General features: G+C 50.7%; 1 protein-coding gene across 1 annotated transcript; it reads right to left on the reverse strand.

The window, feature by feature from the left end:
- Nucleotides 1-9,403: 9,403 nt before the first annotated feature.
- LOC146752619 (uncharacterized) lies at nt 9,404-14,386 on the reverse strand. Its single transcript, XM_085531487.1, has 15 exons — nt 14,216-14,386; nt 13,862-13,923; nt 13,482-13,593; nt 13,082-13,171; nt 12,731-12,835; nt 12,347-12,499; nt 12,038-12,189; nt 11,623-11,770; nt 11,320-11,457; nt 11,012-11,200; nt 10,664-10,819; nt 10,411-10,512; nt 10,191-10,293; nt 9,961-10,020; nt 9,404-9,693 (listed from the first exon to the last, which is right to left on the reverse strand). Exons 1-15 carry the CDS (start codon nt 14,384-14,386, stop codon nt 9,545-9,547), a joined length of 1,890 nt encoding a protein of 629 aa, XP_085387613.1. The 3' UTR covers nt 9,404-9,544.
- Nucleotides 14,387-19,654: the final 5,268 nt, after the last annotated feature.

Below are 19,654 nucleotides of genomic sequence, written 5' to 3' on the forward strand. Positions count from 1 at the left end.
CCCCAGAGCAGTACATCCGCAGCCATCAGCTGCACCAACTGTGCCTCCGTGCCAGGGAACTGATCCAATCAATTGACCCGATGCAGCCTTCAGCCACTTCAGTGTGCACAGGCATGATGTTGCAGGTGTGAGGCAACACCTGGAATCTCATCATCGCCCTCTGAAAGGCAGCAGGGCTGAGCTCAGCAGACCGAGCGCAGCACTGACCTGTAGTGAGGAGCGGGCAGCTGCTGGATGGCGTCCTTCATTCTGAACACCCGCTCCTCCTCTGTTGCAGCACCAGCAGCGTCCTGGAAAAAGGCAGGAAGGGAGTCAGACACCAGTCAGGCTGGAGAGCTGCCACAGGTTTGGGAACCATGGGGACAGCGCGCTGGTGGTCAGCACGAGGCAGACTCGATGCCTTCCAAGAGGCATCAGGGGAACACAGTGGCACGCAGCCTGTGTCATTAAGGCCAAGCAGTGCAAGCTCTGGGGGCTTTACTGCCTGATTGCACAGCACAGCTCCTCGCAGCAGGCATTCCTCTCCAAGTCCACTTTGCTATTAACCCCGTTCTACCAATAGCTGGGGAACAGCAAAGGAAAGGGAATTCACACAAGCATTGTGAATAGCTTAAATAAGCACCTCCTGGCACCACCACAAGTGGCATCAGTGAGAGGCAGGATGTGGCAAAGACATGCCTCATGGGGCTAACAGAAAGAAGACCTCAGAGCTGGGGCACTGCTGCAACCACTAGCCAGGATGCCCAGGGAACAGGTATGTGTCATTTCCAAGAGCTTTTGCCCTGAGCTTACCAAGAACTTGTCATACAGTTGGTCGGTCAGGAGAGGGTTCGGGAGCTCCCTGAAGTACAACTTGCACAGGGAGCTCACGCTGTGAAGTTCTCGGACGCTGAGCTCGGGAACCTGCTCCGTATCGAATTCATGGCTGCAGAGAAGGACACAGAATTGGGCAGAGGGCTTTGAGAAAGAGGAAAACAAGCCAAAGACACACATACAGTCAAGAAAAGGAAGAGGTTCCTCTGAACGCCTGCAGCATGGCACGGGCCCCTGCTGACAGCTGTGTCAGTCGCAGCACTCTTACCGTAGTTGCTGGATCCTGGACGCCACACCGGACAGGCGGTATATCCCCCGCACCACACCATGTTCCTCAATGAATTGAGTGCAGCTCTGGAGGACCTGTGGCACTACAGAACAAGAGCCAGCGGTTAGCTCAGCTTCTTACTTAAGTCCTGGTTCAGGCCATGCTCTTCTCACATCCCATCCTCTAAGCCCAGCCGGGCTACCGCTTGCTTCCTCCTTAGAGGAGAAAGCTGGCAAAGACAGCTGTGAGGATAGTGCACAGAGACGTGTTCTTGGCTTTCCAGAAATGCCACGACCTATCAACAGCCTGGAGAAAGTAATTCTGGCAAAGCCACAGACACTGCAAGTCCCATCACAGCTCCCTGGGGAATGGAAGAATCCAATCTCACATCCAGAAGAGCAAGGGAAAGGATGCAGGATGCTCTCTGTGGCTAGAAGGCTTCCTACGTTTTCAGGCTGAAACAATTGCTGGATATGATCTCCCTTTCACCTTTAGATGCCCAACGGAGAAAGATCTCAGGAATGGGTTGTTCCTTACCATCACGGCCAGAGCGGAGAAGGTGCTCCCCCAGGTCACAGCCAAACACCCCTTCCTTCGTTGGCTCCGGCTCTGTCACTCTCCTGGGGTGGGCCTTCACCAAGGAACGAAGGAAGGTACTGAGCTTGCCCTGTTTCTTCAGTACTGCACAACAAAACAAAAAAAACGGTTCATTTCAGGCTTGGATCAGTTGGACGAGGCCGATCATAACACATTCAACCGAGCACGTAACAACAGGAAGAACATTCCCAACAAGGACACGCAAGAACTGTTTTCCCCATCCCTGCAACTGCCCAAGGCCAGGTCAGAAGGGGCCCTGGACAGCCTGCTCTCATCTCCAGCTAAATGCACAGGCTGGCGACCCAGACTGAGGCAGGGGTCTTGGAGCCTGAGGATCCTTTAGGCCCCTTCCAATCCCAAGCCATTCAAGGAGGATTATGTGATATCCCCATGTACAAGAATAAACACAGAGGGATTGGGCCAGATCTCCGTGTGTTCTGCTTAATGCAGTCCTCTTGCTAAGCTTGCTCATCTCGGGCATTAACAAAACCCCTGAAAGCCAAGCTCTGTCCCCATTTTATTAATCCGCATTGTCAAATGTAAAATACGTACCTGGCTTTGGCAAGGAATTGACGAGGGACTCGGGAACTTTTCCGCTGATGAGTTCCACGCACTCACCAGGGAAAAACCCAACCTGGAACAAGAACAAAAAGACAGGTGGGCATTAGCCCAAGCTCAGCACCAAAGGGAAGGTCCTCTGACACCGACACACAGCAACTGCTTGTGTCTAGAAGCCGTCCTGTGCAGGCAGAGCAGCTCCAACCTGAGATTCCCGACTCTACTCAAGTTGTGCTCTCTAGTCAGAAACGTGTGTCTACCTCAAAGCCACGCTTGCCTCTCCACCAGGGGCTCAGTTCCTTTGGTGGCATAGCAACTATGCACACCAAGTCTCCAACCTGCAAGAGATTGAAACATCAATCCCAGCTTCAGCACAGCTGGCAGGAAAGCACAGCTCAAATAACTGCCTAATTCTTTGCTGCAGAATATCCTCAAGCTTGACAGCAAGGGAGACATTTTGAAGGAGTCTTGAGAGTATTCCTGAGGCGTTCACACCCAACACTACTCTCCCGTGCATGACAACAAGGAACGCCTGGAACTGCTTACCTCCAGGGAGAGCTCATCCGGCCCCTGGGCGATGTGACTCTTAATAACATGGGCTGCTGCAATCGCTGGAACGTTAAGAGATGACACCACACGCTCCAGCTGCGGCTTCCGCATGTTATCAGCCTGCAAAACAGAGCACAAGCTGTGGTCAGGAGCTGAGGACAAACCAGGAGGATTTCAAGGTGAGGAGCACATCTGCAGAAAAAGCTGCAGCAAATGTGCTCCGTCCTTGTCAGGAGCACTTCAGAAGGAGCTGCACGTCTCATCACAGTTGTTTCTCTTCCTGGCGTGCATTGCCAGGCCATGCAAAGATGCATCTCTCTCTACCCAGACTAATCAGCAATGGCACTGGTGCAGACAGGTGGCCAGGCCCTTTTTGGCCCATTCTTTCCTGCAGGAGAGTACATCTGCAGCTCCCTCTGCTGGCTCAATACAGGGAACAAAGACCAGCCAGAGCTTCATACTGTACCTCCGTCGCCGCCACCTCAGGCTCGTGGCTGATCCCACTGCACGCAACACCCATCACAGCAAGTGTGAAGAGCTGGAACAGAGCAGAAACACTTCTGTTTTCTCTATTCACACAGCACAGTATGGGGAGACTTCTTCAGAACTACCCTCGCATACCCTGCGGTAAAACCATGAAGGGGGACAAAACATGGCACGTACCTGGCAGTGAGATCACCTCAAGCTATCTGCAGCAGTTCCTTGTCGCTTTGCTCAGATGTAATGAGAGCAAAAGCTGCACCGAGGCAGTGGGCAGAGGGCGAGGAGAGGAGAGGAGAGAGAAAGAGCAGGTCAGTGAGCAGGGCTAAGACAGCCATGGAATAACGCACACAGCACAACCGTCCCATCCACTTGCTGCAAGACATGCTGAGTCTCAGGCTACGTGATGCCTGTCCGCCCAGCAACTTTACGATGCTTCCACAACTGAGCAAAGAAGACGACGGAAGAAGCACGGGATGGGTGCCACCTTTACAGATACCCCCTTTGGAATGTGTGTACTGGGGGAAAATTACGTCTGATGGTCAAGAGGAAGCAATACGGTGCTGTGAGCTCCGACAGCCAGCACTTCTCAACACCTCACTGCCCACCCGTCCATCCCACGTCAGCTCAGCTTACCTACAAGCTGCTGCGCACGATGGTGTGAAGAAAAAGGCACTAAAGGCACTAAAGGCACTAAAGGCACAAGAACAACAAGACAACCAACCACTCCGACCACTAGCTCACCCACAAAGGGACACAGAACGCACCGCTCCTCCCCTCATTCCAGATGCTTATGACATCACCAAGGGCCACCAGCCTGGTCCACCATGACCCCCCACAAGGCGGGGAGCCAAGACCAGAACTCAGTGCGGGCTTGGAATTCTATCCCGGTGGTGCAGCGCAATGGGAGGTGTTAGGGAACAGCTGAAGAGCAGACAGACACCGGAAGTTTCCAAAGGAGGGTGCCAGATTAACTCTCAGCATCGTCTTGCAGGGCTCTTAGGGATGCTTCAATCCCATTTTCACTGCCTAGGTCATTTCTAGAAAGTCCAGCTGACAAATGCTCACTTTGTCTGGAAAACGCCTCTATGCATCATGAATGAAAAATAAAATAAAATGGGCACATGACCCTATGAAACTTACCTCTCTGCTCTTGTTGTCAGCCACACACCTAAGATGAGCATTACGTGTTCGTGCTCCTGAATGAAGATTCACCCAAGTTTGTGTTCCACTCTGCTCCATCTCTGGGTCTAAAAGAAACACAGACAGAAATGATTACAAGATCCTTTGCACAGATGAAAGCGCAGGGTGCACACTAATTCTCTTTAGCAAGAAATACTACTTGAGAATTCACAGAATCCACACATAAACTTACTTTCTCTTTAAGCCTTTTTCTTTGTACATGATTCCACTATTTATACCATCAATTAATGATTCATACTGCACATGATGTTATGATGTAGAATATTGACAGCAACAGCACAAAATCATGACAGAATCCACAGACAGTTTTTTGAGAGGTAGTATGAAAGATGAACAGAAAGGAAATAGATTCATTCAAATAACCTAGTTAATCCTCTCCTCATCAAAAAGGAAGCCTTCTGGGCACTGTTACCAGCTGCTCCTAGAACAACTTGCACCACAAACTGCGGTACATACATTTTCTTCCCACAGGCCCCTCCCCTCTCTCGTTAGTGTCAGTTTCACTCAGGTTAAAATACGTGGATCAGAACAGCCATTCAGTTCTGCTGAGGCAGGATCCCACTGCCGGGATGTCCCCCAGTCCCATTCCCTGCTTTTTCCAGCACAGGTGGGGAAATGAACAGCAATTGACATCACCTACCCAGACTTCTGCAGGGCCTTCCGTTCAGTCTCACATTACAGAGAGAAGCAGGAGAGCTCTCGTGGCACAAAGCTCAGGGCTGCAGAAATCAAGGCTGCCTCTACGATGGTGCTTCAAACAACATGTAGAACTGGATACGAGACATGAAAGACAGGGCTGCATGGGCAACGTCAGCGCTTCCTGCAGAGCACATCACACAGCTGTAGGCACACTGCAGAAGACTCACACAGCACCTGAGAGGTAACAGCTCAGGAAGGAAAACCTTACCCCGTGAACACAGCCACAAGCTACTCTCTTCTTCGTGGTCTTCCTTCACACTGAGCATTTCCCTCAAGAGTGCTGCTCAAGGTGATTCTGTCTCCAGCTGTCGGCCACTTGCACTGCTGGACGCTGCACCCACAGCTCATTCTGCTTGAAGTAAAGCCTGCTGGCTTCACTCCAAAGCACAGGCACAGGCCACAGCCTGATCCACCTGCTTTGTCTGAAAGGCTTCTAAGGCTGCTCTCATGGGATCCGTTCTGCTGCTCATTCTCTCTGGGCAGGAAGCTCTACTCTCACAGCAACAGCCAAGAGCTGGAAGGCTGGAAACGCCTCCAATCCCCACGGATGATTCTGTCTACAAACACAACAGCTGCCTGCTCTTCAACAGGGGGATGCTCACCCAGCAAAGCGCTCTCCCAGCAGATACCTTTTCCATACTCAGAGCTGTCACAACAGTGTGCAGCTCTTGGCACTGCATTTCCAATCAAGGTAAACATAGATCTAAGCTACTTCTTCTGTGTTCATACTTAGATCCCCAGTTAGGGCTGGAGCTCAAGAGGTCAACACAACAGATATAACACGAGGTGCAACTGGAAGACATGTCTCCAAGCCGACAAAAGCCAACTCACCAAGCAAGAGGCAGGTCTTGCTCATTCAGCTGATCAGCGCAGGCGGGAGGGGGCCGGACATCGGACCACGGGTGTCCAATTCCACTGCAGCTCCATCTAGAGAAGAGCACCAATCAGCAGGTGAGAATGAATTCATTCACAGGCTGCACAATGAGTCTGTTCTTTACACAAAAAATCCCACATCGATTCCCCCCCAAAAAAAGGGAATGGCAGGACCTAATATGGACCAAAGAGGTTCTTGTTCCTACGCCTCATCCTCTCATCCCAAGTCCTGGGTGATGCCCACAGGCTTCAAGTCAGGTCTGAAATCCATTGGACTCCTGTCACTGGATTTTCCCTGGTCTGGCTCAAGCCCTGGTCCTACCATAGGATCGTAGAATTACCCATGTTGGAATAGACCTTGAAGATGATCAAGTCCAACCGCAACCTAACCAGTACCCTAATTCTAAAAACCCTACACTAAATCATATCCCTGAGTACCACATCCAATTGGGTTCCCTGTGGATTTTCTTGTCCAACACAGGAAGATTGAATTTCTTTCGGTACCTTTAAAGCTCTGTCTACCTCTAGCCTAACTCCAGAATCTTATTAACTGTGCCTTATCGCTTCCCAATGTGTTTTAAAATCCTCACTGACTACTTTACTTGTTCCCTTGCTTGCTCTTTCTGTGCAAACCAAACACTGGATTTAGGGTTCTCGTCAAACGATCCATGGCCAACAGGTAGAAGGCACCAAAATTTATGCTTAACATACTTCTTTGCTCAATCTGTATCTCCCTTTGGTCAAGATCCACTAGATACTTAAATATGGAGTAAGCACTATATACAATGAGAAGATTTATGGATTAAGAACTGTATTTTTTCTGTAAGAAACTAGCACTAGATCTTCACACACCTGCTTTGTTCTCTGAGTATTTAGATCGAGCGCAGATTCTTCAAACACTGAAGTTACATCAGAAAATTCCATGGATCCAAACGCATCTGGCACATGGCTGCAGTCTGGCACATCTTCATATGTCAGAGCCTTTTCAGACTGAAAAGAAATGTTCCATTGAGATTCTTTTGCAGAATTCAAAGGAAGATTTCATCAGAAGATTTCATCACTAAAATCAAAATATGATTGATTTGCAAGTTCCAAACTATGGCTAACAGCTAATGGAAGTCCACAGGCCAACAGCACCAACTTTTATATTATGTTCTTAATACTGTTATTGTGGATTTGACGTTCATATCAAGAGCAGAAGGAAAATTACTCTTAGAGCTCAAGTCATCTTTCACAGCCTGTGTCAACAAGAGCAGCACCTCATAGCCTTTGGTTTGAAGACCCGGACCACAAGCTAGCTAATGATTTTACACAGGATTCCAGAGTTCAAGTCATTGTTTCTATTAGGGCTGCAATTCTACTGAGAGCCTTCGAGTTCAGCACACTTAATTAACACTGGCACCACAGATAACTCCACGTTACATATGTGATCACAAGCAACCTGGCAACTTCAGACAATTCCCAAAGCACTCCACATGCACTTGGCTACTAAAGTACAGAAAAAGGAATGAACATCAGAAATAGCTGCAGTCAAAACCATCTAAGAATCCAAGTCTCCAGGAAACAAGGAAAGCAAATCCTCTCCAGGACTGTGTTCTAAAAGGAAACAGATCAGAAAGGTGAGTTCTTCCCCCCTTTGACCACCCACTCATGTAACGTCCATGTCATTTCTAAGTATGCTGCCCAGACCAAGACTGAGGATGCTTCAGAAGAAGACCTTCCCTGCTAAGCCAAATAGAACAAGTAAGGTACCAAAATATTTAGAGCCAAACGTGGAAAGGTGCTCTAAGAAGGTAAGCATCACAAGAGATGAACAGGAATGCTTGCACAATCCAAACAATGCACAATTTCTGTTCCACAAGCTGCCAAGAGGAATGTGTGCAGTACTCTCAGCACACCATGTGCACTGCTTACTGCAGTCATACTGCTTTGTAGGACCAGCCCAATATCACGGGTTACCTAGGTTTACCTGTGCCCGTGACAGGGGCCACCGCCCCAGAAATGAAGGGAAAGAAGGGAATGGACAAAAACAGTGGCAGCAATCTAAGGAGGAAACTTATTTTACTAAATATGATATTGGAATATAAGATAACACAATATAGTGCAATATAATTGAGGCTAATAAATCAAACAAGAGAGAGAGAGAGAGAAAGGGAGAGAGAAAATCCCCCAAAACCAGGAGGCCTACTGTTAACTCTAGGCAATAGGGCTGGTGCGCAGAGAGCGAGAAAAGAAGAAAGCGTTCCAGCCTTGGAGCAAGATTATATATGTCCTCCTCTGGTGAATCATCTCTGGCCGGGACATCCTCTGGGATATGTAGTTCTCCTCCGAGAGCTGAGTACTCGGGATGCTGCCATTCCACGGAACTGGAGCATGAACCTTCCACACTTCCACATACCCTCAATCACACTTCCACATACCCTCAATTACACTTCCACATACCCTCTATTACACTTCCACATACCCTCAATTACACTTTCACATACCCTTAGTTACACTTCCACATACCCTCAATTACACTTTCACATACCCTCAGTTACACTTTCTTATACCATCAGAACAGTCTGTCCCATTCAAACACCTTTAATACCATATAACATTCCCTTAGCAATCCGTATCGTTCAGTTATAAACATAAAGTTACTTTCTCTTTAACCCTTTTTCCTTTGTACATGATTCCACTATTTATACCCTCAATTAATGATTCATCCTGCACATGATGTTATGATGTAGAATATTGACAGCAACAGCACAAAACCATGACACAGTGTTACCGACCCAACAGGCTCCGACCTTAGAGCTGCTCAGGGCTTTGCTAGCAGATCTCAGCAAGGAGGCTCCCACCTCCCTCTTCAGCACTCCATGGGAAGATTGTCGGGGTCACTGAGCTGCAGCAATACAACAGGGCTGGCAAAAACATTCTTGGTTGGTGTGAGAGAACCTGAGCTGGGGCTCATCCAAGGAGATTCAGCGATCACAGCTTCTAGTCCTGCACTTCACACATAGCTCCAGGCAAGAGCAAATTAACTGTCCCTAAACACTGCAAAAAGATTGGATGGCCCCTGAGATAGACAAAACTCACCACCTAACACAAAACACAGTCCTTTCACCTGCTGGTCAGCAAACAACAGAGCACAACACACACCAGCATCCAGGACTTGTGCAAAAAAAGGAGAAAAAGAAAAAAGAAAAGAAATTGCTAGATGGTGTTTCTCAGAAGCACAGAAGCACAAGCCAACTAGAAGATAGCTGCAATTATTCTTGAAAACAATGTCCTTTGTTATCTTGATGTGGCCAGTGTTGAGCAAAGCAAACAAAGTCAGCCCGATTTTCTTACATTCAGATTAATCAGCAAGGCACAAAGTAATAAAGGAATGATTTTTATTAACAAACTGAGTGATAGCAGTTGTCAGAAGAATGAATGTGTCACACACAGAGGTAAACCCCACAGCAAAACTAGATGTAACGTTTCCTATCTGTGCTTCATCCTCAAAGGAAAAGCCCCTCAGAAGGCTATGCAAAACCAGCGGAAAAGTACTGGGAGCCTTCTCCGTGCTGGTGCCGCCTTCTGCCTTTGGTGTCTCAGCTTCTGGATGGTCTCACATGCCACAGAACGGACTGCCAGATGGGGGTCATCTTCCAAAGGCTGAAGGGCTGCAACAGAAGGAAACAGAGCAGAGATTGGACCCCCAGTCTACAGAGAGCCACCAGCTTCCCCTCGGGGCCTTGCCAGCCCCACTCCTTGCTTTTCCTGGACAGGAGGAGCACAGCAGACTGACGGGTCAGCCGGAAGACACTGCTCAGCATTGCCAGGAATGCTCCTCTGTCCCTGCAGCATTTCCTTGCAGCAGGGCAAAGAACAGCTGCATGCTGCCCAGCTCTGCCCCCAGCCCCAACACATACAGCACTGCCCTCACTCACCACTGCAGAGTTCATTCAGCATCTTCTCACTCTGCTCCCTGGAGTGCTTCCCAATCAGCCCTAGGGAAAGAGCTCCGTCAGACACCCACTCCTCCATATGACACCTGAGGGGGGACCTGAGCAAGGCACCCACTGGGGCTACCGGCATGGGCAGGCTGTACCTGGGGGCTTCAGGGCTGTGCCTTCCTGCCAGGGCAGGGCCCAAAGAGGGATGCAGGGGTTGGGCTCACCAATGAATCTGACAGCCTCGCATCGCAAGGAGGCCTGAGAATCCTCCAGGTATGGCAGGCTCTGATGCAGGTAGCCTTCCACTCCCATTCTGTCCTGCTGCAGCTGAAGAAGAGCACAAGAGCATGGGGCTTGCAGAGCAGCCACAGCAGCTGCTGCAACCCCTCCTCCAGCATCCCCTTTCCCCCAGCAAAAAGGTGGGGGCTGTGAGATTGTCCTCACCAAACACTTCATGATCCCCGCTGAGTTCTTCTGCTGGGCCTGGTGCTCGAGCTCCTTCCACTTCAGGAATTTTGCACAGGACACAAGGGCTTCCCCAGATGCCTGCAGAACAACAGATGCAAGGACATGGCACCACACACACAGACACACTTCCCAGTGTCTGAATGCTTGCTGATCTTGCTCTCAATTGCAGATCACTGCTGAGCTGTCAGCACACCACTGCCTGCACACTGCTCAGCTCCGAAATTCCTACCTGTGCTACGCTCAGGGTCTCATCACTCATGTGAAAGAGCAGAGGGAGCAGGCCCCTGCACAAGGTCTTCTTCATGCTTCCCTTCTGAGACCACAGCACAGCGTCCATCACATCCCTGAAGAGGCGGATGGAACCTTCTCGCACTTCACATGATGCCTGAGGGAGAACAGGAGGACCTCAGACCTCAGCAACTCCCCCAGGAGTCCCCTGCACTACCAGGGACAAGTCCTGATAGGCTGCAGAGCCCACAGGACATGTCGTTTCTGAGAGCCCAGAGAAGGAAAGAAAGGAGAAGACACTCCTGTCAAGCACCCACCCGCAGAGCTCAGCCTCCCACAACAGACTTACGTGATTAAAAAGAGGCAGGATCTTCTCAGCCAGCTCCAGAGCAAAGGGACTGGCATGCCACTTGCCCAGATGGTGAATTGAATTCCTGAAGATATTCAGCACCTTCACAGTATTGGGGGAAGAAATGGGTGTGTCGGCAAACTGCAGGATCTCCATGATGACTGGAAGCAGGGCCCGGATTTCTCTTGCCTGTACAAAACACACAATTTCCTTCCCATCAGGAGGACAGGGGCCAAGGCACAGTGTTGCCCATTGCCCCAGCGCCAGGCTGTCAACATGAGGGCTACGTTTGACAAGGTCCTGCTCACCGTCTCAGGTCTCTCAGACAGCAGCACGAGGCGTCTGAGCACCAGCCAGAGCACTGGCAGGCTTTCCACATTCAGAAGCTTCTGGAGCAGTGCTGGCTTACACAGCTCCTTCACCAGCTCTTCAGTGGGAGGCATCACCTGAAACAAACACAGCAGTGAGAGGCAGGCAGAGGCAGCAGGACATCCTGCACCCTGCAGCTGCTGGCTGCTCTGGCAGCTCGAGGCAGGGCACTAGGGAGACACAGCCCAGCCTGAGCACGCAGTGCCCTGAAGGAGAGGATGTTGCCTTGTCCAGTAACTCACAGTCAAGCGAAGGAGGCCCAACTCCGCTGTGCTGATGCTCAATATCTCACACAGCTGCTGGTCCTGCAGAACACTGCTGAGCTCATCCCAGATCCCCTGGGATGCTTCCAGCAGGGGCAGCACACTCTTCAATATGTACAGGGTAGTGCTATAAATAGAGAGCAATGCTGTGTCAGCAGGGCTGCCTTAGCTACAGCACCATGGCTCAGGCAGGAGCCTGATGGGGGGCTCTGGGCTGCCATGGTTGGTATTGGCTGCTGCAGCCCTGAGCAGCCTGCCAGCACTGGAAAGCACAGTGGGATGGAGGGCCTGCTCCTCGAGATGTCCTGCAGCTTTCCTTGGCTCTGGCACCCAGACCATTTCTGAGCCCTGTTCTTCACATGGAACAAACGTGTGGGGCTGTCTGGGCTGATACCTGTCATTCTGTGGGAGGTCGGTCAACACACTCCTCAGCACATCCCTGGGAAACTGGACGGTCAGCACATCGAGCACTGAGAGCAGGATCTGCTGGACTGATGTGCTCTGGATCTTCAGGTTGGCGTGGATGAATCCCAGAATCTCTGGCACCTGTTGTGAGAACACAGGGAAACTGCTGCTGCCACTGGACTGCAGCCATTTGCATCCCAGGCTGTGTTACTACTGCCCTTCCCACAGCTCTTTGCTGCCTTCAAATGGCTTCAGTTCCCAAGAGCTGTGGCGGGCAGGGTCGCCTCACTCTGCTTACATCCATCAGCCAGCTGCCAGGGTCTCTCCAAAGCACATCCAGCATAGTCTCAGCCCACTTCTTCTCCTCAAAACTGTAGTTCCCGGTGATCTTCTCCAGAGTTACAAGGGCAATGTCTGTCCTCTGAGAAGGGGAAAGGTTTTTTCCAAGGGGCTGCAGCAAGGATAAAAGGAGGAAAGGCATGTAAAACAGAATGAGAGAATAGCGTCTGGATTGGGATGACCACAGGCAAAAGGAAGGATAAAGACCCTCCCTTCATGTCAAAAGCATTCTGTGGGTTCACGCCTGAGCCCCAGCTTGTCTCACAGGTATTCCTGAGTCGTAGAGGCAGCTCTGGGATGCAAAGAATGACAGTGCCCAGCTGGAATTTTCATGTCTCCTTACCTGCTGCCAGAAGCTGCTGGTCATGAAGCCACTAAGCTTCCAGATGCGCCCCAAAGCCCTCTCACACACAGCCTGTGTCTTGGAGATGCTGAAAGGCAGCAGCACCTGTGAGGAGAGGAGCTGCTGGTCAGCCTGGGAGCTGCTGATGCCCACTGCAGGTCTGCTGAGCTCCTGGCTGGAATCACAGAATCCATCCAGGCTTCCCCTGAGCTTAAGCAAAGCCCATCATGGGGCTACTGCCGCTGCCAGGGTCCCTTGCCGGCTCCAACTGCTGCCAGTGCCATTTCCATGGAGCGGGATAAACTTCTACTAGAAGGGAGCTCTGGGGGCAGAACTTCACAATAGACAGACCTCCAAGATTCCCTGCAGCCGACGATTGACACTGGCAGTGGGACAGACATCTAGCACAGTCTGCAGCATGTCGTCCATAGCTTCCAGGGTCTGTAAAGAGAACAGTGGGTTGTGGAAGTCTTTCAGGGTTCCCTTTCATAACCAGGAGACTGCTGTGAACCCCTCTGACTGCCAAGGAAGGATACCCACAGATCTGTGCACAGGGGCACTCTGCAAGGCTGCTGCACTCAGAGTAGGCTACAACACAGGGTGTTTGCCAAGCCCAAGGCAAGAGTGAGAGGGGTGAGGGCAAGCAAGGCTGCTAATTCATCCCACAAACATCTTGATAGATCTCTGGACACAAGGAATGCAAGTGGCAGCCCAGAGGCATGGGGTCAACAGTAGATTGCACAGTACATACCTGGTTGTAGAGGGAAATATTCAAGGCCCTGGCTGGAGGAAGATAGAAGACGATGCTGCAGCACACCTTAAAGAGATGGAATATTTCTTCCTCCGTAACTGCATTGACTGTGCTGCAATTAGAGAGACACTGATGTTAGGAGCGGTACCTGGGTGCTGAGGCAGGGGTGGAACAGGTCCTCCCCTGGGCAAGGCTCCCTGAGAGGGATGGGGAGCCCTGCCAGGAGGTGCCTCCTCCCCCACGGGGCTGCTCTGGGTCAGAGGACAGTCCTGATGTCACCAGCTTTGGGGCGAGGGCCAAGACTTAGCGGGGAGCTGCGTCAGGGCCACCAGGATGGTGCCTGGGGGATGTGCTGGCAAAAGCAGAGGCTGGGCATGTACCTCAAGGCAGCAATGGTGTTCATGCAGCAGAACCTCAGTCCGGTGCTCAGCTGCTCCATGGGCTCCTCACACAACAGAACCTGCAAAGCACAATCAGGATGGCACCTGGCAGCTGCCAGCACCCAGCAACAGCAAACCTGCCACCGGCCGCTAGGGCCTGAGTAACCCCACCCAGTGGCCCTTGACAAACACTGGCACACTGGTGCTGCTGTCCACCTCCACTGCTGAGCTCTCAGCAGCACCTGGAGTCCCATCTGGGGCACTTGGGTATCTGTGCGTGATTTCCCTGCCTCCCTCTCCCCCTGTCCTGTCCTTCTCACAGGGTGCAGCTACCTGGGTGCCATGTCCCCTCACCTCAATCTTCTTGCACATATTTTTGAGTATGCAGAAGATACTGGGGCTCTGTGTGAGGCCCTCCTGTCCAGCCGTGCTGCACAGTATGCAAATGGAGTTGAGGAACTGCAGCTTCTGCACCAGATCCTGGCAAGCACACAGAGACCGAGGAGTGTGAGTGTGGACAGCCATGGCCAGGGGGACCAGGCGTTGCGGGTTGTGGAGCAGCGCAGGACAGCTGCAGGACAGCAGCAGCTCTGCGCAGCCAGCAGCCCTCCTGCAGCCTGAAGGCAGAGCCAGAGGGACCGTCTGGAGGTGCAGGTACAGCCACGATGGAGATGGCTGCTCTTACCATTTCCTTGCTGATGCTGTTGGCTTGGATGAAATCCACTGCCTCCTGTTCCACATCAGACAGAGGCAGCAATTCAGCATCTGACCAAGGAGAGAGAGCAGTGCTACAGAGGGGCCAAAGGCAGGCGGGAGCAGAAGAAGGAGCTCTGCCCTCTCAGGCCCTGGGCTCGCTCCCCTGGCACAGTCTGCCTGTGACAAGGGGTCCTGGTGTGGAGCAGGGGGCACTCGCTGCCCCAGCCCTGCCCACCCTGCTTTGGACCCTCACTCACCAGCATGCAGAGGCATCACCTCGGTCACTTGGTAGAGCTCCGCTGGAGATCTTCTGTCCTGGGGAGCCCCACCCTCCTTCTCGGCCATGCACGCGACGCTCATCACAGCAGCTGTGACGTGCTGGAACAGAACGGAAACACATTTCTGTTTTCTCTATTCACACAGCACAGTATGGGTACAATTCTTCAGAACTACCCTCGCATACCCTGCGGTAAAACCATGAAGGGGGACAAAACATGGCACGTACCTGGCAGTGAGATCACCTCACGCTATCAGCAGCAGTTCCTTGTCGCTTTGCTCAGATGTAATGAGAGCAAAAGCTGCACCGAGGCAGTGGGCAGAGGGCGAGGAGAGGAGAGGAGAGGAGAGGAGAGAGAAAGAGCAGGTCAGTGAGCAGGGCTAAGACAGCCATGGAATAACGCACACAGCACAACCGTCCCATCCACTTGCTGCAAGACATGCTGAGTCTCAGGCTACGTGATGCCTGTCCGCCCAGCAACTATATGATGCTTCCACAACTGAGCAAAGAAGACGACGGAAGAAGCACGGGATGGGTGCCACCTTTACGGATACCCCCTTTGGAATGTGTGTACCGGGGGAAAATTACGTCTGGTGGTCAAGAGTAAGCAATACGGTGCTGTGAGCTCCGACAGCCAGCATTTCTCAACACCTCACTGCCCACCCATCCATCCCATGTCGGCTCAGCTTACCTACAAGATGCTGCACACGATGGTGTGAAGAAAATGGCACTAAAGGCACTAAAGGCACTAAAGGCACAAGAGCAACAAACCAACCAACTACTCTGAGCACTAGCTCACCCACAAAGGAACACGGAACGCACCGCTCCTCCCCTCATTCCAGCCGCTTATGACATCACCATGGGCCACCAGCCTGGTCCACCATGACCCCCCACAAGGCAGGGAGGCAAGACCACGTGGTCACATCTGATTCCAACACGACACCACAACATTCCAGGACTCAGTGTGGGCTTGGAATTCTATCCTGGTGTGGCAGCGCAATGGAAGTTGTTAGGGCACAGCTGAAGAGCTGACAGACACCAAACGTTTCCAAAGGAGGGTGCCAGATTAACTCACAGCATTCTCTTGCAGGGCTCTTAGGGATGCTTCAAACCCATTTTCACTGCCTAGGTCATTTCTAGAAAGTCCAGCCGACAAATGCTCACTTTGTCTGGGGAACACCTCTATGCATCATGAATGAAAAAGAAAATAAAATGGGCATGCAACCCTATGAAACTTACCTCTCTGCTCTTGTTGTCAGCCACACACCTAAGATGAGCATTACGTGTCCGTGCTCCTGAATGAAGATTTACCCAAGTCTGTGTTCCACTCTGCTCCACCTCAGGGACTAGAAGAAACACAGACAGAGATGATGATCCTTTGAGCAGATGAATGTGCTGGGTGCACACGTATTCTCTTTAGCAAGAAATAGTACTTTAGAATCCACAGGTTTTTGAGAAGTAGTATGAAAGATGAATGAAAAGGAAGCATATCGTGAACTATTTTCATTAAAATAACCTTGTTAATCCTCTCCCCATCAAAAAGGAAGCCTTACTAGCTGCACCTCCTAGAACACCTTGCACCACAAACTGCGGCACATACATCTTCTTCCCACAGCACCCTCCCCTCTCTCTTTAGTGTCAGATTCACTCAGGTTAAAATACGTGGATCAGAACAGCCACTCAGTTCTGCTGAGGCAGGATCCCACCACCAGGATGTCCCCCAGTCCCATTCCCTGCTTTTCCCAGCACAGGTGGGGAAAGGAACAGCAACTGACATCACCTACCCAGACTTCTGCAGGGCCTTCCATTCAGTCTCACATCACAGAGAGAAGCAGGAGAGCTCTTGTGGCACAAAGCTCGGGGCTGCAGAAATCAAGGCTGCCTCTACGATGGTGCTTCAAACAACATGTAGAACTGGATACGAGACGTGAAAGACAGGGCTGCATGGGCAACGTCAGCGCTTCCTGCAGAGCACATCACACAGCTGTAGGCACACTGCAGAAGACTCACACAGCACCTGAGAGGTAACAGCTCAGGAAGGAAAACCTTACCCCGGGAACACAGCCATAAGCTACTCTCTTCTTCATGGCCTTCCTTCACACTGAGCATTTCCCTCAAGAGTGCTGCTCAAGGTGATGCTGTCTCCAGCTGTCGGCCACTTGCACTGCTGGATGCTGCACCCACAGATCATTCTGCTTGAAGTAAAGCCTGCTGGCTTCACTCCAAAGCACAGGCACAGGCCACAGCCTGATCCACCTGCTTTGTCTGAAAGGCTTCTAAGGCTGCTCTCATGGGATCCCTTCTGCTGCTCGTTCTCTCTGGGCAGGAAGCTCTACTCTCACAGCAACAGCCAAGAGCTGGGTTGGAGCTCAAGAACTCAACACAACAGATATGACACAAGGTGCAACTGGATGATGTGTCTCCAAGCCAACAAAAGCTAACTCACCGAACAAGAGGCAGGTCTTGCTCATTTGGCTGATCAGGGCATGCGGGAGGGGGCCGGACATCGGACCACGAGTGTCCATTTCCACTGCAGCTCCATCTAGAGAAGAGCACCAATCACCAGGTGAAAATGAATTCATTCACAGGCTGCACAATGAGTCTGTTCTTGACACAAAAATAACCCACATCAATCCCCCCCAAAAAAGGGAATGGCAGGAGCTAATACGGACCAAAGAGGTTCTTGTTCCTATGCCTCATCCTCTCATCCCAAGTCCTGGGTGATGCCCACAGGCTTCAAGTCAGGTCTCAAATCCATTGGACTCCTGTCACTGGATTTTCCCTGGTCTGGCCCAAGCCCCGGTCCTACCATAGGATCATAGAATTACCCAGGTTGGAAAAGACCTTGAAGATGATCAAGTCCAACCGCAGCCTAACCAGTACCCTGACTCTAAAAACCCTACACTAAATCATATCCCTGAGTACCACATCCAAACGGCTCTTAAACACAACCAGGGATGGCAATTCAATCACCTCCCTGTGGAGCCTATTCCTGTACCTAACTACCCTTTCTGTAAAGAAGTGCTTCCTAATATCCAACCTAAACTTGCCCCGGCGCAACTTGAGGCCATTTCCCCTCGTCCTGTCACTTGTCACTAGTGAGAAGAGACCTGCCCCACTCTCACTGTAAGAATCTTTCAGGTACTGGAAGAGGGCAATAAGGTCTCCCCTCAGCCTCCTTTTCCCCAGACTAAACAGCCCCAGCTTCCTCAGCCTCTCCTCATAGGGCTGATTCTCCAAGTTTTTCATGAGCCTCGTTGCCCTTCTCTGGACCTGCTCCAGTAACTCCATGTCTTTCCTGTGCTCAGGTCCCCAAAACTGAACACAGTACTTGAGGTGAGGCCTCACCAATGCCGAGTACAGGGGCAGGATGACTTCCCTAGTCCTGCTCACTATACCATCCCTGGTAGTGGCAGGGCCCTTCATTGCAGCACTCCTTCTGGTAGTTCAAATTCAACTTACACAGAAATCCTAGCAGAAGTTCTCATTGAGAATTGCAGGTAACATTCTTCCTTCTAGAAGAAAACAGGCCCAACACGTGGTTGTAACAATGCCTGCATCAAAAAGAAGCAGAGATGGCGCGGCAGGACAGACGTACTCAGAGTGCATGTTAGAAGCCATTCAAGAACCTAGTCGTTCTAGCTGCAGGTCCACCAACTTCTGTTAAAAGTTGAACAGTCCCCAGAACACCTGTTTCCATCAACTGGCACTGTCCAAAACTGCCAGCCTTCCTGCAGTCACCTGGCCCAAACATCCCTTTTGCTGTACGCTTGATTCCTGCAAGAGATCATAGAAAGGGATCTCAGCGCTGGCACAGCTGAAACAAAAAGGGTGTGCGAGTTTCAATGATGGCAAGGCTGGAGCTGGAGGTTGGGGTTTAACTTGGAAGTGCTGATGGCATGGACACGTTTATGGTACATCACAGAGATAGAGGTGTCTGCATTGTTAGTCACATATTGCCATTGCCATGCTGAACAGATACACGCAAGTACTGGGATGCTATCATGAGGAATCCAGTAGTTACATTTAATTTAGAAGCAAGATGCAATTAAAAGCACACTTAAATAAAAGCACACCCTTTTCTTTCACTCAATATAATAGCCCAGAAAAAAACAAAAACAAACCAAAACCCTCATGATGAATGTTAAAGAAATGATCTACTAGATCTCGATGGAAAGTGGAACCACATGCTAGTTTTAGGAACACAGCACTTGTCTCATGATCTGAATGCATCTCAAGGCATGCTCCTTGTGACACTGCCAGAACTTCTATCATTAACAGACGAGCACCGTGCCCTGATAGATGGTTAAACCGCTTGCAGTGCACTGTCAGATGCACAGGCTGCCAGCTGTATGTGCTGTGACCAAATAAACCAAACACTGAAATCTTTCAGAATTTTAGGACCTGCAAGCATTGCATTCATATTTAAAATAAAAAATTCCTAAGTTACACATGTTCTAGGTTTCCATTTGTTAGATACAACATACCTTTGGAAGTAGGCACCTGAAAGGGTATGCCTTCTACTTGCTTCTCTGCCTGACTCTTCTAAAAGAAGGCCTTTGGAGCAGGAAGTGCAAAGGACAGCTCATTTCTTAATGCTGACTCTGCATCAACATTCTCTGTGTTTGCACGCTTCCTTTTTTTGTTGCTGGAATTGACAGTGTGAATTCCATATCACCCAGTTGAGTATCATGCCTCGAATGCTGCCATAGACGGAACAAAAGGTTTTCTGATCACATCCGGAGAAATTACTCTCAAGGAAATTCTAACAGCTGAGAAGCTCAGACACAATGCTTATAAAAATATAATGCACTACTTGT

This window comes from Coturnix japonica, unplaced genomic scaffold (assembly GCF_054131305.1).
Source record: "Coturnix japonica strain WE unplaced genomic scaffold, WE-NBRP24 Scf043, whole genome shotgun sequence".
Lineage (NCBI taxonomy): Eukaryota > Metazoa > Chordata > Aves > Galliformes > Phasianidae > Coturnix > Coturnix japonica.